General features: G+C 42.4%; 1 protein-coding gene across 2 annotated transcripts in view; it reads left to right on the top strand.

Moving 5' to 3' along the window:
- mocos (molybdenum cofactor sulfurase) overlaps nucleotides 1-15677 on the top strand; it is a 318270-nt gene that overhangs the window by 22743 nt on the left and 279850 nt on the right. Inside the window, exons 2-3 of one of the 2 annotated variants that reach the window (XM_078538658.1) lie at nucleotides 11041-11130; nucleotides 14061-14127. In XM_078538658.1, coding sequence (XP_078394784.1) covers nucleotides 11041-11130; nucleotides 14061-14127 — 157 coding nt within the window. Of the gene's footprint in view, nucleotides 1-11040; nucleotides 11131-14060; nucleotides 14190-15677 lie in introns of those variants that run through there. The other variant, XM_078538660.1, reaches the window with a different exon arrangement.

The following is a 15677-nucleotide window of genomic DNA, read 5'->3' on the forward strand; positions in this document are numbered from 1 at the left end:
TTTCCATCATGAACTGAAGGTCTGTCTTCAGCTCATTAACTTGCACAGTTTTCAAATCTCTTTATTAGGGACCTCCCCTGACCCCACCTCTAACTCTGACACTGCTCACCGCGCGCCCCCCCCGCCCCCAGCCTGACTCTGCTCACCTCCCTCTCCTGCACCACCGACAGTGGTTAACCCCCGCCCACCACACCCTTTGACACTGCCGACAATGGTCAGACTAAGGACCCAGGGTTCTGGAAGGTGAGCTGGGAGGGATGTGCGAGGGATGGGAGGGCATTGTTGGGAGGGGTTGGGGATGGGTGAGCTTTGTCGGAAAGTCGGTGAGTAGTATCAGTAGGGTGGTAAGTATTGCTGGGAGTGGGGTGAGTCGGGTGGATGGGTGTGTGAGCAATATCGGGAGGGGGCTGAGCATTGTTGGAGTTGCCATGGGTGCTTTAGTGCTTTGACACTCCGCTTGATTTTCTTGGAGCTGTGCTTCTTGGCAGGCTTTGCATATGCTAGGAGCAGCTCTAAGTAAATCAGTGTAAAAACCAGGATGAGTATAGGGCAAACTGCCCAAGTTTGCATGGTTACAGGCCCTGGGGGGAACCATCAGCAAAGGCTCTCACGTAGCTATTTCTGAGGTATTGGAAGTTCCTGGTTCCAGCTTAAATCAGCTCCCCGGAACTTGCAATGCCATTGTGACCTTCAATAGCAGTGAAAGTCTCAACTTTTGCGACTATTGGGACCGTTAGATAAGAAGGAGGAGTGTGAAATATTGGATGGGGTAAATATAGTGAGAGAAGGAATAAAAAGTACTAGCATCTTTGAAAATAGATAAGTTTCCAGGTCTGGATGAAATATATCCCAGGCTATTAAGAGAAGCAAGGGAGAAAATAGCAAAAGTCCTGACCATCATTTTCCAATCCTCTCTGGCTACAGACGTGGTACCAGATGACTGGAGGATCAGAGGACAGATAACTGTTGTTTAAAAATGGAGAAAAGGATAGACTGAGTCACTACAGACCAGTCAGCTTAATCTTGGTGTTGGACTAATTATAAAAAAAAATTCTGACGGACGGTATTTATTGTCATTTAGATATAGAATCATATAGGACAGTCAGCATAGATTTGTTAAGGGTAGGTCATAACTTACTAATACAATTTTATTTTTGAGGGGGTAACAAGGAGGGTCCATAAGGCTGGAGTCTACATGGATAGCAAGGATTTTGACAAGGTTCCACATGGCAGCCTGGTCAGAAAAATGTAGATTACTTGGATCCAAAGAAAAGTGGCAAGTTTATTCCAAAATTAATTTGGCAGCAGGGTGTTTTTCTGACTAGAAGATTGTTTCCATTGGGGTTTTGCAGGGTTCAGTACTAGGTCCCTTGTTTTTTGCCTTATATATTAATATTTAGACTTAAATGTTGCGGGTATCATTAAGAAGTTAACAGATGATACAAAATTTGGGTGTTTGGTTTATTGTGAGGAATAAAGCTGTAGACTGCAGGAAGATATCAATGCACTTGTCAGGCGGGCAGTAAAGTGGCAAATGGAATTCAATCTGATGAAGTGTGAGATAATGTGTTTGGGGAGTGCAAACACAGGACAACACAATAAACAGTAGAAAATTGAGAAGGGTAGAGGAGCAGAGGGACCTTGGAGTGCATGTCTACAGATCGATCAAGGTATCAAGACAGGGAGATGGGTGGTTAAGAAAGCATACAGGGTACTTTCACTTATTAGCTAAGGCAAAGAAGAGCAGGGTGGTTATGCTAGAACTGTATAAAACATTAATTAGGCAATAGCTGGAGTACTATCTATAATTCTGGTCACCATATTACAGGAAGGCGGTGATCACACAGGGGGTGGAGCAGAGGGAATTCATGAAATGTTTAAGCTATGAGGAAAGATTGGGTAGACTACGGTTGTTTACTCTGGAACAGAGGAGACTGAGGTATATAAAACGAGGAGGGGTCTAGATAGAATGGACATGAAGGGCCTATTTCCCTTTGCAGAGAGATCAATAACTAGGGGGCATGGATTTAAAGTAATTAATAGAAGGATTAGGAGAGAGCTGAGGAGAATTTTTTTCGCTCAGAAGTTGGTGGAGGCTTGGAACTCTGCCTGGAATGATGATAGAGGCAAAACCCTCATGGCATTTAAAAAGCACTTGGATATGCACTTGAAGTGCTGTAAGCTACAAGACTACAGACCAAGAACTAGAAAGTGGGATTAGGCTAGCGAGCTCTTTTTGTTCTGGCAAAGACTCAATGGGCTGAATGGACACCTACGCTGTAAATTTCTATGGTGCTATTTACTTGGGAGCCTGTGGCTAAGCCAAGGGCCCCGTAATCTTCGGATACCAATGCTCTCTTCATGCTTGTTCTGTGTAGGGAGTGTACTAATAGCACTTAAATGAGTCCCAGGAGTTAAAATACCCCAGATCTGAAATTTAGCCCAGCGGCTACATTTCACAGCCATCCATACCTTACTGCCAAAAATCAGCTTCAGGTTGAAATCTATCCCAAGTATTGAAAACAGAGATGGGTTCAGCACTGACCACGGAAGTACACCACTTCCAACCCTTTTCCAATCCAAACAACAGTGATTCACCCTGACCCTTTGTTTCCTGTCATCAGCTTAATTTTTAGTTGTTACATTTCCCCTTATACCATACAACATATGCTTTCTAACAAACCTCCTGTCAGACACGTTATCAAAAACCTTCTGTAACCAGACTTAGTTCACTATTTTATCTATACTAACGTACAAACATACAAAATTAGGAGTAGTAGTAAGGCTCCTGGCCCCTCAAATCTGCTCCGCCATTCAATAAGATCATGGCAGATCTGATTGTAACCTCCACGCCACATTTTTGCCTACCCCCAATAACCTTTCACCCCCTTATTTATCAAGAATCTATCCACCTCTGCCTTAAAAATATTTAAAGACTCTGCTTCCACTGTCTTTTGAGGAAGAGAGTTGCAAAAACTCAAGGCCCTCTCAGAGAAAAAAATCCTTCTGATTTCTGTTTTAAATGAGCGACCCCTTATTTTTAAACAGTGACCCCTTGTTCTAGATTCTCCAAGAGGAAACATCCCTTCCACATCTACTCTGTTAAGGTCCCTCAGGATCTTAAAGGTTTCAATCAAATCGCCTCTTACTCTTCTAAACTCCCATGCATACAAGCCAAACCTGTTCAACCTTTCCTCATAAGACAACCAACCCATTCCTGGTATTAGTTTAATAAAACTTCTCTGAACTGCTTCTAACCCATTTACATCTTTCCTTGGATAAGGAGACCAATAATGTACACAGCATTCCATATGTGGTCTCACCAGTGCCCTGCAAATGAAGCATAACCTCCCTACTTTTGTAATCAATTCCCCTCACAATAAACAATAACATTCTATTAGCTTTCCTAATTACTTGCTGTACCTGCATACAAGCCTTTTGTGATTCATGCAGTAGGACACCCAGATCTCCCTGAATTTGAGCTTCACAACCTCTCACCATTTAGGTAATATGCTTTTTTGTTCTTCCTGCCAAAAATGGACAATTTCACATGATTCTCCATTTGCCAGATTGTTGCCCACTCATTTAACCTATCTATGTCACTTTGTAACCTCCTTGTCCTCTTCACAACTTACTTTCCTACCTATCTTTGTGTCGTTAGCAAATTTAGCAACCATACTTTCGGTCTGTTCATCCAAGTCATTTATATAAATTGTAAAAAGTTGAGGCCCCAGCACTGATCCCTGTGGCACACCACTCGTTACATCCCGCCAACCAGAAAAAGATCCATTTATGGCTACCCACTGTTTCCTGTAAGCTAGCCAATCTTCTAGCCATGCTAATATGTTACCCTCTACACCACGAACTTTTATTTTCCTCAATAACCTTTGATGTGGCACTTTATCAAATGATTTCTGTTAATCCAAGTACAGTACATCCACCGGTCCCCTTTGTCCACAGCACATGTGACTCCTTCAAAGAGCTCTAATAAGTTGGTTAAACATGATTTCCCTTTCACAAAACCATGCTGGCTCTGCGTGATTGCCTTGAATTTTTCTAAGTGCCCTGTTATAATATTTTTAATAATAGCTTCTAACATTTTCCCTATGACAGATATTAAGCTAACTGGCCTGTAGTTTCTTGCCTTCTGTCTCCGTCCCTTTTTGAATAAAGAAGATACATTTGCTATTTTTCAATCTAATGGAAACTTCCCCGAATCCAGGGAGTTTTGGAAAATTAAAGCCAACGCATCAACTATCTCACTAGCAACTTCTTTTAAGACCATAGGATGAAGTCCATCAGGACCCAGGGATTTGTCAGTCCGAAGCTTCAACAATTTGCTCAATATCGCTCTTCTGGTGATTGTAATTTTCCTGAGTTCCTCCTTCCCTTCCATTTCCTAATTTGCAGCTGTTTCTGGGATGTCACTTGTATCCTCTATAGTGAAGACCGATGCAAAATATCTGTTCAATTCATCTGCCATTTCCTTATTTTCCTTTCTTAATTCCCCAGACTCACTTTCTATAGGACCAACACTCACTTTAAAAAAAACTCTTCTTATTTAAATATCTGGTGAGAAAGTGGTGTTGAGGTAGATGATCAGCCATGATCTAATTGAATGGCGGAGCAAGCTCGACGGGCTGAATGGCCTACTCCTGTTCCCCTGTTTCTATAGAAGCTCTCACTATCTGTCTTTAAATTTCTAGCTAGCTTCCTCTCGTACTCTAATTTTTTCCCTTCTTATTAATCTTTTTGTCATTCTTTGATGTTCTTCATACTCTGGCCAATCTTCTGACCTGCTGCCTGTCTTTGCGCAATTGTATGCTTTTTCTTTAAGTTTGATACTGTCTTTAACTTTTATAGTTAACCACGGATGGTAGGTCCTCCCCTTGTGTGAGAATGGATTTTTAAAAAAATATTTTTGGGGAATATTTGATTACGCTGTTGAAAGGTTACTAGAGACAGGTTGTTTGGGAGGTTTAAGACATGAAAGGATAGCGGCATTAGGTTTGTGCATTTGTAATAGATATCATGGTGATTTGAGGTACAGGTAGATAGGTTGGATCTAACATTTGCATTTTTAGATAAGTTGAGGGTTTGTTTGAATATCAAAGGGAAGTCAAGGGTGACAAGAAATATTTTTGCATCTTACAGGAGTTCCATGGGTAAATAAAAGAGGGTATATTACATTTTATTGACCTGAAAGCAGAGACAAAATAGAAACATGAAAGATGTTATATTTGGAACGATTTGCATTTCAAACAGCTGTGAGAACAATGGAACCTGAGATGAAAGTGGGGAAAAGGTATTTTAGAGTTACTGTGGAGAGCTTAGAGGTTGGCTGTTGGTTGTTGGCTGTGTGAGGAAGATCTCCTAGAAACAGCTCTAGGTTGGGAGAAGATGCAGTTTGAATCAGCCATCCAGTCAAGCCAGAAAAGTCTTGGGCTGCAAAAAGCAGCCTTGTTCTGAAGTCTTGAATTTCTACGGCAGAGTGGAAGAGAATTTAAGAGAACCTGTGGCATGCTTTTATTAACACTACAGTAATTAGCCTTGTGTAGTATTACTGGATTTTTATAGTTAAACATCTATAAGGGAGTATTGCCTGGAAGGTGTTTACTTGTGGGTCTGACCAAGTAGGGAGGGAGTCTTTTGGGGGAATGTTTTGTAAGACTAATTTTAACTGTGTAACTACAATTTTGTGTGCTTAAGTTTTCTTTTAATTTTTAAAATCCCAAAAGTATCACTGGACTTCTTGCTGCTGAGTTCAGTACATTTTCTTCACATTTCTAGAATACAAAATAAAGGGTATGGCCTGTAGGCCAAGTTTCCCTCTTGGATTTGGTTCACTCAGCAATTAACATGAGCTATGGTTGCAGCACTTGCAAGCTTTGTTTCTCATTGGAATGTATCCATTCTGTGTATTCTGAAATATCCCTTTAAAAGTCTACTGCTGCTTCTCTATTGATCTATCCCTTAACCTCAGCTGCTAGTTCACTTTAGCTAGTTTTGCTTTCATGCCCTCATAGTTCTCCTTAAGTTTAAAATACTAGCCTCGGACACACCCCTCTCCCTCAAATTGAATGTAAAATTTAATCAAATTCTGATTGCTGCCACCTAGGGGTGCCTTCACTATGAGGTTATCAATCACTCCTATCTTGTTGCACAATACCAGGTCTAGTATAGCCTGCTTTCTGGTTGGCTCCAGTACGTGCTGTTCTAAGAAACTATCCCAAAAGCATTCAATGAACTCTTCATCTATGCTATCTTTGCCCATCTGATTTTTCCAGTCTATATGTAGATTAAAATCCCCTATGATTATCGCTGTGCCTTTCTGACAAGCTCCCATTATCTCTTCCTTTATACTCTGTTCTACCATGTAGTTACAATTAGGATGCCTCTACATCACCCCTACAAGTGACTTCTTCCCTTTAATCATTTCTCATCCCAACCCATACCGCTTCGACATCCTGGTTTCCTGAACTTAGGCCATCTCTCTCTAATGTGCTAATACTATCATTAATTAACAGAGCCACCTTTTCCTAACTTCCTGTTCCTCCTAAATGTCATGCACCCTTCAACATTCAGATCCCAATCTATGTCAACCTGTAGCCATGCCTCTGTAATGGCTATCTGATCGTACTTATTTATTTCTATTTGAGCTTTCAGTTCATCTGTCCTGTTTCGAATGCTATGTGCGTTTAGATACAGAGCCTTTAGTTTTGTCCTTTTACTATTTTTGTAACCTCTAGCCTTATCTGCTGATTTATGCTTAAATTTGTACTCTCTGTCCCTTCCTGTCGCGTTTTGTTTATCATTGCCCATATTACTACCTCTCTCTCTTGACTTGTCTCTACTCTTTGGTTTACCACATCTTCCCAAATTTGATCCCTTGCCCCCACTATTTAGTTTAAAACTTTTGCTACTTCTCTGGTTATGTGGCTCGCTAGAACACCAGGCCCAGCACGGTTCAGGTGTCCCAACAGTACAGCCCCCACTTCCCCCAGTACTGGTGCCAGTGACCCATAAACTGGAACCCACTTCTCCCACACCAGTCTTTGAGCCATGCATTCATTTTGCTAATCTTATTTGCCCCATGTCAATTTGCACATGGTTCAGGTAATAATCCAGAGATTATTACCTTTGAGGTTCTGCTTCTTAATTTGGTGCCTAACTCCTCATTCTGACAATGCAGAACCTCCTTCCTCATATTGCCTATGTCGTTGGTACTTGCATGGACCTCCCCTTCCTACTATAAGTTCCTCTCCAGCCCTGAGCAAATGTCCCAAACCCTGGCACCTGGCAGGCAACATAGCCGTCTGGACTCTCGCTCTTTGTTACCGAGAACAGTGTCAACCTCCCTTACTGTACTGTCCCCTACCACCACAATGTTCCTTCTTGCTCCCCCAACTTGAATGGCTACCTATACCACAGTGCAATGGTCAGTCAGCTCATCTACCTGCAGCCCCCACTCCCATCTAAACAAGTTGGAAGAACCTCAAACCTGTTGGACAGTTTGCAGAGGCTGACACCCTTGCACCCCTGTGCTCTGGGTCTCCTTACCTGCCTCATCTGTAGTCATATCCTCCTGTCCCTGACCACCTTCCAAGTCAGAAAGCCTTATCCTAAGGGGGTGTGACTGCCTCCTGGTACATAGTGCCCAGGTAACTTTCCCCTTCCCTAATGTGTCACAGTGTCTGCAGATCAGCGTCCAGCTCAATGACTCTGAGCTGAAGCTCCTCAAGCTGCAGGCACTTACTGCAGATATGTTTGTCCTGATAATTGATAGATATAGATTTCTTCAAGCAGTGGCCACAGACTGGAGTGCGACCTCAACACAGTAAGAAAGTTTGGTGAGCTGAGAGAGTTCGGTGAGGTGTGGAGAGAGGTACTCCTTGTCCTGGATGACACTGTTATCTAGAGGTCCCACATGCTGCAGCCATGACACATCACATGTTCTGCCGACCTTATGTGCTTTAATTAACTACTTAATTATTTTATTCAATTATTTATTTTCTTTTATGTACCTATTAACCTTACCACAAATTCCGGTACTATTTGAACCTTATGAATAGAATAGATCTTAACCATTTACTGGCTACTCACCAGATACTCATCAAAAATGTAGCTTCTCCCCCTGTAATAGAGCAAGAACCCACTCCAGCAGGGTGAAAAAGTTAGAAAAAAAAACAAAGGAGTACCTCTCTCCACTCCTCACCGAATTCCCTCAGCTCACCAAACTTTCTTACTGTGTTGAGGTCGCACTCCAGTCTGTGGCCACTGCTTGAAGAAATCTATTTATCTATCAATTATGACTTATCTCTAATAACTCCACACTGCTGTCCTTGTTAATCAATGCATTTCAACATGCTCACTAATTTTGCCTTGAAATATGGACAAGAGTTTGCACAAAACTCATGTTAGTCAGTTCACCCTTCTGCCCCTTTTTGAACTGGGGGGTACACCAGGTACTCCAACAGCACAATTTAGCCGCTTAAGGAGGATTGAAAAATTGTGGCAAAAGTCCTGTGCTGTGTTCTCTGATTTCAAGAACCTAAGGTTTTTTTTATTCGTTCATGGAACGTGGGCGTCACTGGCTAGGCCAGCATTTGTTGCCCATCCCTAATTGCCCTTGTTCAGAGGGCATTTAAGAGTCAACTACATTGCTGTGGGTCTGAAGTCACATGTAAGCCAGACCAGGTAAGGACAGCAGATTTCTTTCCCTAAAGGACATTAATGAACCAGATGGGTTTTTATGACAATCGATAGTGGTTTCATGGTCATCATCAGACTTTTAATTCCAGATTTTTATTGAATTCAAATTCCACTATCTGCTGTGGTGGGAGTTGAACCTGTGCCCCCAGAGCATTACCCTGGATCTCTGGATTACTAGTCTGGTGACAATACCTCTATGCCACCACCATCAGGGCAAATAATGGCCCATGATGTCTCATGGATGCCCAGTTATAGGCTTCCAAATCTGTCCTGAGTCTGTCTCATAGAGTCATAGAAGCCTTAAGCACAGAAAAAGGCCCTTCGGCCCATCGAATCTACGCCGGTCAAACAAGTACCTAACTATTCTAATCCGATTTTCCAACACTAGGCCCATAGCCTTGTATGCCATGGCAACGTAAGTGCACATCCAAATACTTCTTAAATACTTCTTAAATGTACGTGTCTCACTTAGTATGGTGGTACTGGTGCACTGCATAATGCAGGATGCCCTTACCATGGAAGGTAGTCTTCTTCAAGTGCTGTTGTGAACAGATATTTTGGTGGCAGATATGTTGTTGAGAATGCAGTAGTGCAATGAAACCAGAAAATGCCAGAATGCAGGTCAGGTTGTATCTGTGGAGAAAGAAACAGAGTTAACTTTCAAGTTTTAACTTTGAGTTGATTACCTTTTCCCAAAGTTAGTTTGTAAGTAAGTACAGCGGCAGGTAAAGTGGTGGTGGGGATGGAGGGTGGTGCGGGGCCGTGGGGAGGTGATGAACAAAAGGGGAAGTCTGAGATGGGGAGAAAGGCAGGTGAGGTTAAATGCCCCAAGGAATGAAGTTGCAAGGCAAAAGGAGATGGTAATGGGACAAGTAAAATAACAAAAGATGGGCTTTGAGGAAGTGTAAATAGTAATAACAAAATCATCACCAGCACCTGCCATCTGAAAAAAGTGGGGGCAGAGGTTATGATCTGAAATTGTTAAATTGAAGGATTGAGTCCAGAAGGCTGTAAAGTGCCTAATTGAAGATGAGGCGCTGTTCTTCAAGCTTTTGTTGAGGTTATTCCTTATGCCCCATGTGACACAGGCCCAGTATGGCATCTAGGTCCTCTGGGATTTGGATCACTTTGGTCTGTCATAATATGACAAGCCACCCACAGTGAACATTAAAGTTTCCCACCTGGAGTACATCAATTGAGTATGATAGCCCAGTAGTTATAGCACTAAAATAGTGACCTAGATGCCATGAATTCCACTCTCACCATTACAAGTTGTGAAATTGCAATCAACAGATCTGGTAATCTGTGGGCCAGCACCAGAACATGGCCATGAATGCTTTGTAAAAACCCAACTTGTTCACTAATATACTTTAAGGAAGGGGATCCACCACCATAATGGGACTCCAATCCCACACTATATGATTAACTCTCAATTCCCTCAGGGTAATTAGAAATTGTCAATAAAAGCTGCTCTGTTATTTTTTAAAAATAGTTGCTGAATGCTAAATTTGCTCCTATTTAAATTTTTGTGTTAGGAGACTCTGCAGAATGTATTGAAAGGTTAAAGTGCACCATTGTGTTTTAACATTCTATATCCATTTCTGAAATATTTAAAAGGAATGTTTTATCTGAACATTCAACAATAGTTTAAAAACACCAGAATGGCTTAGCTTGAACATAAGATCTATCCATAAAGCTTATTTATTATAACAATCACTCTGCCGTTTTGATAGTTATTCAAATGAGAAAAATGTGGCATTGTTTTCTTCTTTGAAACTAAAGCTAATCTGGAATTGCCTTTGTAGGAATTATTGTTTCCATTTTCTACAAAGTCAAAAAATCAGTTATTGTTTGTGAGGAATGTTAAATGTCTTGGGAGTTTTGGTAGTATAGAAGAAGCGCTGAAATAAAAATGGATTTTCGGCTCACCTGAATGGTTAAGATCCCAGATTTGATCTAGAGTCTATGCTGCGTTAACTGATCTGAGTTGGAGAAGCACAGTTGATCTCACTTCTCCCCTCCTGGGAGGGAGCACACCGTGTTTCTGCTGTTGTTCACTATTCATTGACCACAGATGGAACAGCGTGGAGAAGTTGGGTTTGACAAGATTGATTTCTGTTGTGTTGTCCCTCAACTGTCAAAAACCCTGTAGACGCTCTGTAGGATCTTGTAGGAATAATTTGTGAGGAAGAAAGTGAAGGAGCTGCAGTATAGTAACCTATCTTTCTCTCTTGGATATTGCCTATTGCGTTTTCTGTTTTTATTTCAGATTTCATTTTTATAATATCTTAATGCCAAAAAAGTTAACTCCTGTCTTGATTTTTCTAGGAATCACTTACCTGGACCATGGAGGTGCAACACTTTATGCACATAGTCAGATTCATCACTTTTACCAAGAACTTGCAGAAAACATCTATGGTAGGATCTTGGCAATAATTTCTAAGTTGTCTTCAAATTTAAAATGTTTTGTTGCAATATAATAGGAATTTTTCTGTGATATACATTTTCCTTAAATCCCAAATTTCATCTTCCATTACCTGCTTTTGAAAAACTCAAGTACTACTTCCAGTTCAATATTTAGTTTAATAGTTCAACCTTTCTTGTTCTATCATGAGTATTGTTTTCCATAAATGGTGGTTAGGATGAATACACTTTTGTATAAAAAAGGCAGCAGCTATGACAATCTATCAACATAAAAGCAGACTGTAAAAGCTTCTATTAGCATGTGAAAAAATAAGTTAGTGAAGACAATTGTAGGTCCCTTACAGTCTGAAACGGGAGAATTTATAATGGAGAACAAGGAAATTACAGAGCAATTAAACAGCTACTTTAGTTTTGTCTTCATGGAGGAAGACACAAATAACTTCCCAGAAATGCTAGGGAACCAAGGATCTAGTGAGAAGGAGGAATTGAAGGAAATTAGTATTACCAAAACAATAGTGCTGGAGAAAATAATGGGATTGAAAGCCAATAAATCCCCAGGGCCCGATAATCTATATCCCAGGGTACTAAAGGAGGTGGCCATGGAAATAGCAGATGCATTGGTTGTCATCTTCCAAATTTCCACAGATTCTTGAACAGTCCCACCAGATTGGAGGGTAGCAAATGTAACCCCACTATTTAAAAAAGGAGGGAGGGAGAAAACAGCGAATTACAGCCTGGTTAGCCGAATATCAGTAATAGGGAAAATGCTAGAGTCTATTATAAAGGATGTGATAACACAGGACACTTAGAAAATATCAACAGGACTAGACAAAGTCAACATGGATTTATGAAAAGGAAATCATGTGGACAAACCTACTGGAGTTTTTTGAGGACGTAATTAGCAGAATAGATAAGGGAGAACCAGTAGTGTATTTAGATTTTCAGAACGCTTTTGATAAAGTCCCATAAGAGGTTAGTATGTAAAATTAAAGCACGTGAGATTGGGGGTAATATATTGGCATGGATTGAGAATTGGTTAGCAGAAAGGAAACAATGAGTAGGAATAAATGGGTATTTTTCAGAGTGGCAGGCGGTGACTACTGGGGCACCACAGGGATCAGTGCTTGGGCCCCGGCTATTCACAATATATATCAATGATTTGGATGAGAGAACCAAATTTAATATTTCCAAAATTTGCCGACGACATGAAATGTGGGAATGTGGCGATGAGGAGGGTGTTAAGAGGCTTCAAGGTGATTTAGACAGGTTGAATGAGTGGGCAAATACACTGCAGATGCAGTATAATGTGGATAAGTGTGAAGTTATCCACTTCAGTAGGAAAAGCAGAATGGCAGAGTATTGTTTAATGGATGGATTGGGAAATGTTAATGCACAAAGAGACCTGTGTGTCACTGAATCACTGAAAGCAAGCATTCAGGTGCAGCAAGCAGTTAAGAAGGCAACTGGTATGTTGGCCTTCATTGTGATAGGCCTTGAGTAAAGGAACAAGGGTGCCTTACTGCAGCTGTACAGGGCCTTGGTGAGACCACACCTGGAGCATTGTTTTTATTCATTCATGGGATGTGGGCGTCATTGGCTAGGCCAGCATTTATTGCCCATTCCTAATTTCCCTTGTTCAGAGGGCATTTAAGAGGCAACTACATTGCTATGGGTCTGGAGTCACCTGTAGGCCAGACCAGGTAAGGATGGTAGATTTCCCTTCCCTAAAGGACATTAGTGAACCAGGTGTGTTTTTACAACAATCAGCAATGGTCATCATCAGACTTGTAATTCCAGATTTTTATTGAATTCAAATCCGGGATTCAAACCCGGGTCCCCAGAGCATTACCCTGGGTCTCTGGAATACTAGTCAGTGACAATACCACTATGCCACCGCCTCCCCAGTTTTGGTCTCCCTACCAAAGAAAGGATATTCTTGCCATAGAGGGAGTGCAGCAAAGGCTCACCAGACTAATTCCTGGGATGGCAGGATTGTCATATGAGGAGAGTTTGAGCTGATAGGTCTGTATTCACTGGAGTTTAGAAGAATGAGATCAGATCTCATTGAAACATATAAAATTCTGACAGGGATGGTGCAGGGATGATATTTCCTCTGGTGGGGGTGTCTAGAGCAAAGGGTCACAGTCTCAGGATATGGGTTAGACCATTTAGGACTGAGATGAGGAAAAACGTCTTCACTCAGAGTGGTGAACCTATGGAATTCTCTATCACAGAAGGCTGTGGAGGCCAAGTCACAGAATATATTTAAGAAGAAATAAATAGATTTCTGGACTCTAAGAGCGTCAAGGGGCATGGGGAAGAGCATGGGAGTGTGGCATTGAGTTAGAGGATCAGCCATGATCGTATTGAATGGGGGAGCAGGCTTGAAGGGCAGAATGACCTATTCCTGCTCCTATTTTCTATGTTTCTTTGTACATTCTGATTCTTTCACACTCTAGGTTTAACACTTCAAGGTGTCAAAGTTGTTAAAAAGTAAAAGGCAATCAGTTTAGTCTGAGCTGGAAATCTACAAATAAATTGCAATCTTTAAATTTCCCTCACTCAACAGCAAGTTAAAATATAAAAGAAGTGGAAGTTCAGGAGATCAGTCAGTAATTTTAAAGTTTTCCTCCTCCTTCATGACTGGTTTCTGTGTTGGCATTAACACCAGTAGGAAGAAATGATTTACTAGTTGCTGTTGTTACCAGATTAAAAATGACTAAAAATAAAAACCAGGTGCTGGCAAAACACAACTCTAGTCCCTAGACATCCAACAGCATGCATTCCAGTTTTATCAAGCTCATTTAAATTTATGGAGGCAATGCTACTTTTTGCTGTAATGTTAGAATACATCTGAATTTTTGAAGATCTGAGATTAATTGCTATTATGAACTAATTTTTCTTGTGTTTCTGTTATTTTTCAGGTAACCCCCACAGTGCAAATGTTGCCAGTCAATTGACACATGACACTATTGAACATGTTCGTTATAGGTATGATGAAGAGACACTTTAGCACATGTACCAAGCTACCTCCTTAGATTTCATCTTGTAAGGTTAGGCAGCCTGTGAGTCTCTCACTTTTTCTGTGTGGTTGCCTCTCACATTCTCTATTCCAACACACCCCAGGTGCTGGATCTTTAACCAGGGCTCAGGAACCGGAAATGGTTCCGAGTTTCAAATCCACAGCATGCCCATGGGGATTTTCAATCCTTAGCCAATTCATGGTCAGGGAGCGGGCTCTAAGTCCAATAGAAGATGGTGGGTAGGGTCTGAAAGCTGGAGGACCAATGGGAGGCCCAACAATCAGGGCGGAATTTTCCGTGCCTACTGGCGTCGGGTGTGTTTGGCGGCGTGAGCGGACAATATGGTGAGAAGGCCAAATATTGGTTTCACGATGTTGTGAAACCAGTTTACGATCATCCACTTAGCCCATCAATGGCAGGCTGCGTTTCCTGCCATTGGACATCAGGAACCTCATTGTAATATATCTGTATGTCATTATAAGGCCAGCCCGCCAGAATCATCCCCTCACACTGGATCGTGTGCCAAAGTCGGCAGGAAAACACAATACTGTAGAAAATGTCGTGACAAGTGTGACATGCAGAAGTCGGGACTTACCGCCAGGGCCTTGTTCACATCGCGGACATTCGAGGAGCAGAAGATGTTGGAGGCTGACATCAACGGGACCCTGGAGGAATGTCCATGACTGGGTGGATTCTCATGGATATGGCTCTACCATGAAGTAGCTCACAGAAGTTGGAAAGTCACTGTTGAGGGCCTTCTCACAATGGATGGTGGTCGAAGGGGTGGAGAGGAAGATCCAGCTGTGTTTGGGAGAGGAAGTTGTACCCAGGGGTGGGAGAGGAAAGCCTAGGATTGACTGGGCGAGGAAGAAGTGTCAGCGGGAGGCAGGGGGTGAGATTGGGAGTTGGGGAAACAAAGGTGTTGGGGGTGAGGTTGGGAGGGAGCAGGACTACGAGGGGACGAGGGAATAACTTGGGAGAAGACGGCAACTGTCGAAGTCGGTGTAAGGGTGGGGTGGAAGGAATAAGGGAAGGAGTGCGGAGAGGGGAGGGAGTCTGGGTGGAGGAAGGAGTCCGGGTGGAGGAAGAAGTAAGGGTGGAAGAAGGAGTGCTGGGGGGAAGAGAGTAAGGGCGGAGGAAGAAGTAAGGCTGGAGGAAAGATCCGGTGGGGGCAAGGACTAAGCAGGGGACAAGTTCCGGGAGAGGAAGGGGTTCTGGAAGGGGTGGGGTGTGGGTGGGGAGGGGCTCCAAGGAGGGAATGTGCAGGTCAATGTGCAAGGGAGGGCTCTGATGAGCCCATGACTGCCTCCTGGGGAGAGAACTGAGGATGGACACGGTACGAGGAAATGGTGAGAATGACCAAGGGCAGAGTGAGGCGGCAGTATGTGAGGGTGAGTGTTCGACGGTATCGGTAGAAGGGACGGCAAGGGTGGTTGGTGGGTAATCGGAGGCAGCCACAGCCCCTGGAGGTGGAAAGGAAGGGAACGTGCACGTTCACCAGGCTATCCCCGAAGGAAA

Source organism: Cetorhinus maximus, chromosome 3 (assembly GCF_964194155.1).
Source record: "Cetorhinus maximus chromosome 3, sCetMax3.hap1.1, whole genome shotgun sequence".
In the NCBI taxonomy this organism is placed as follows: Eukaryota; Metazoa; Chordata; class Chondrichthyes; order Lamniformes; family Cetorhinidae; genus Cetorhinus; species Cetorhinus maximus.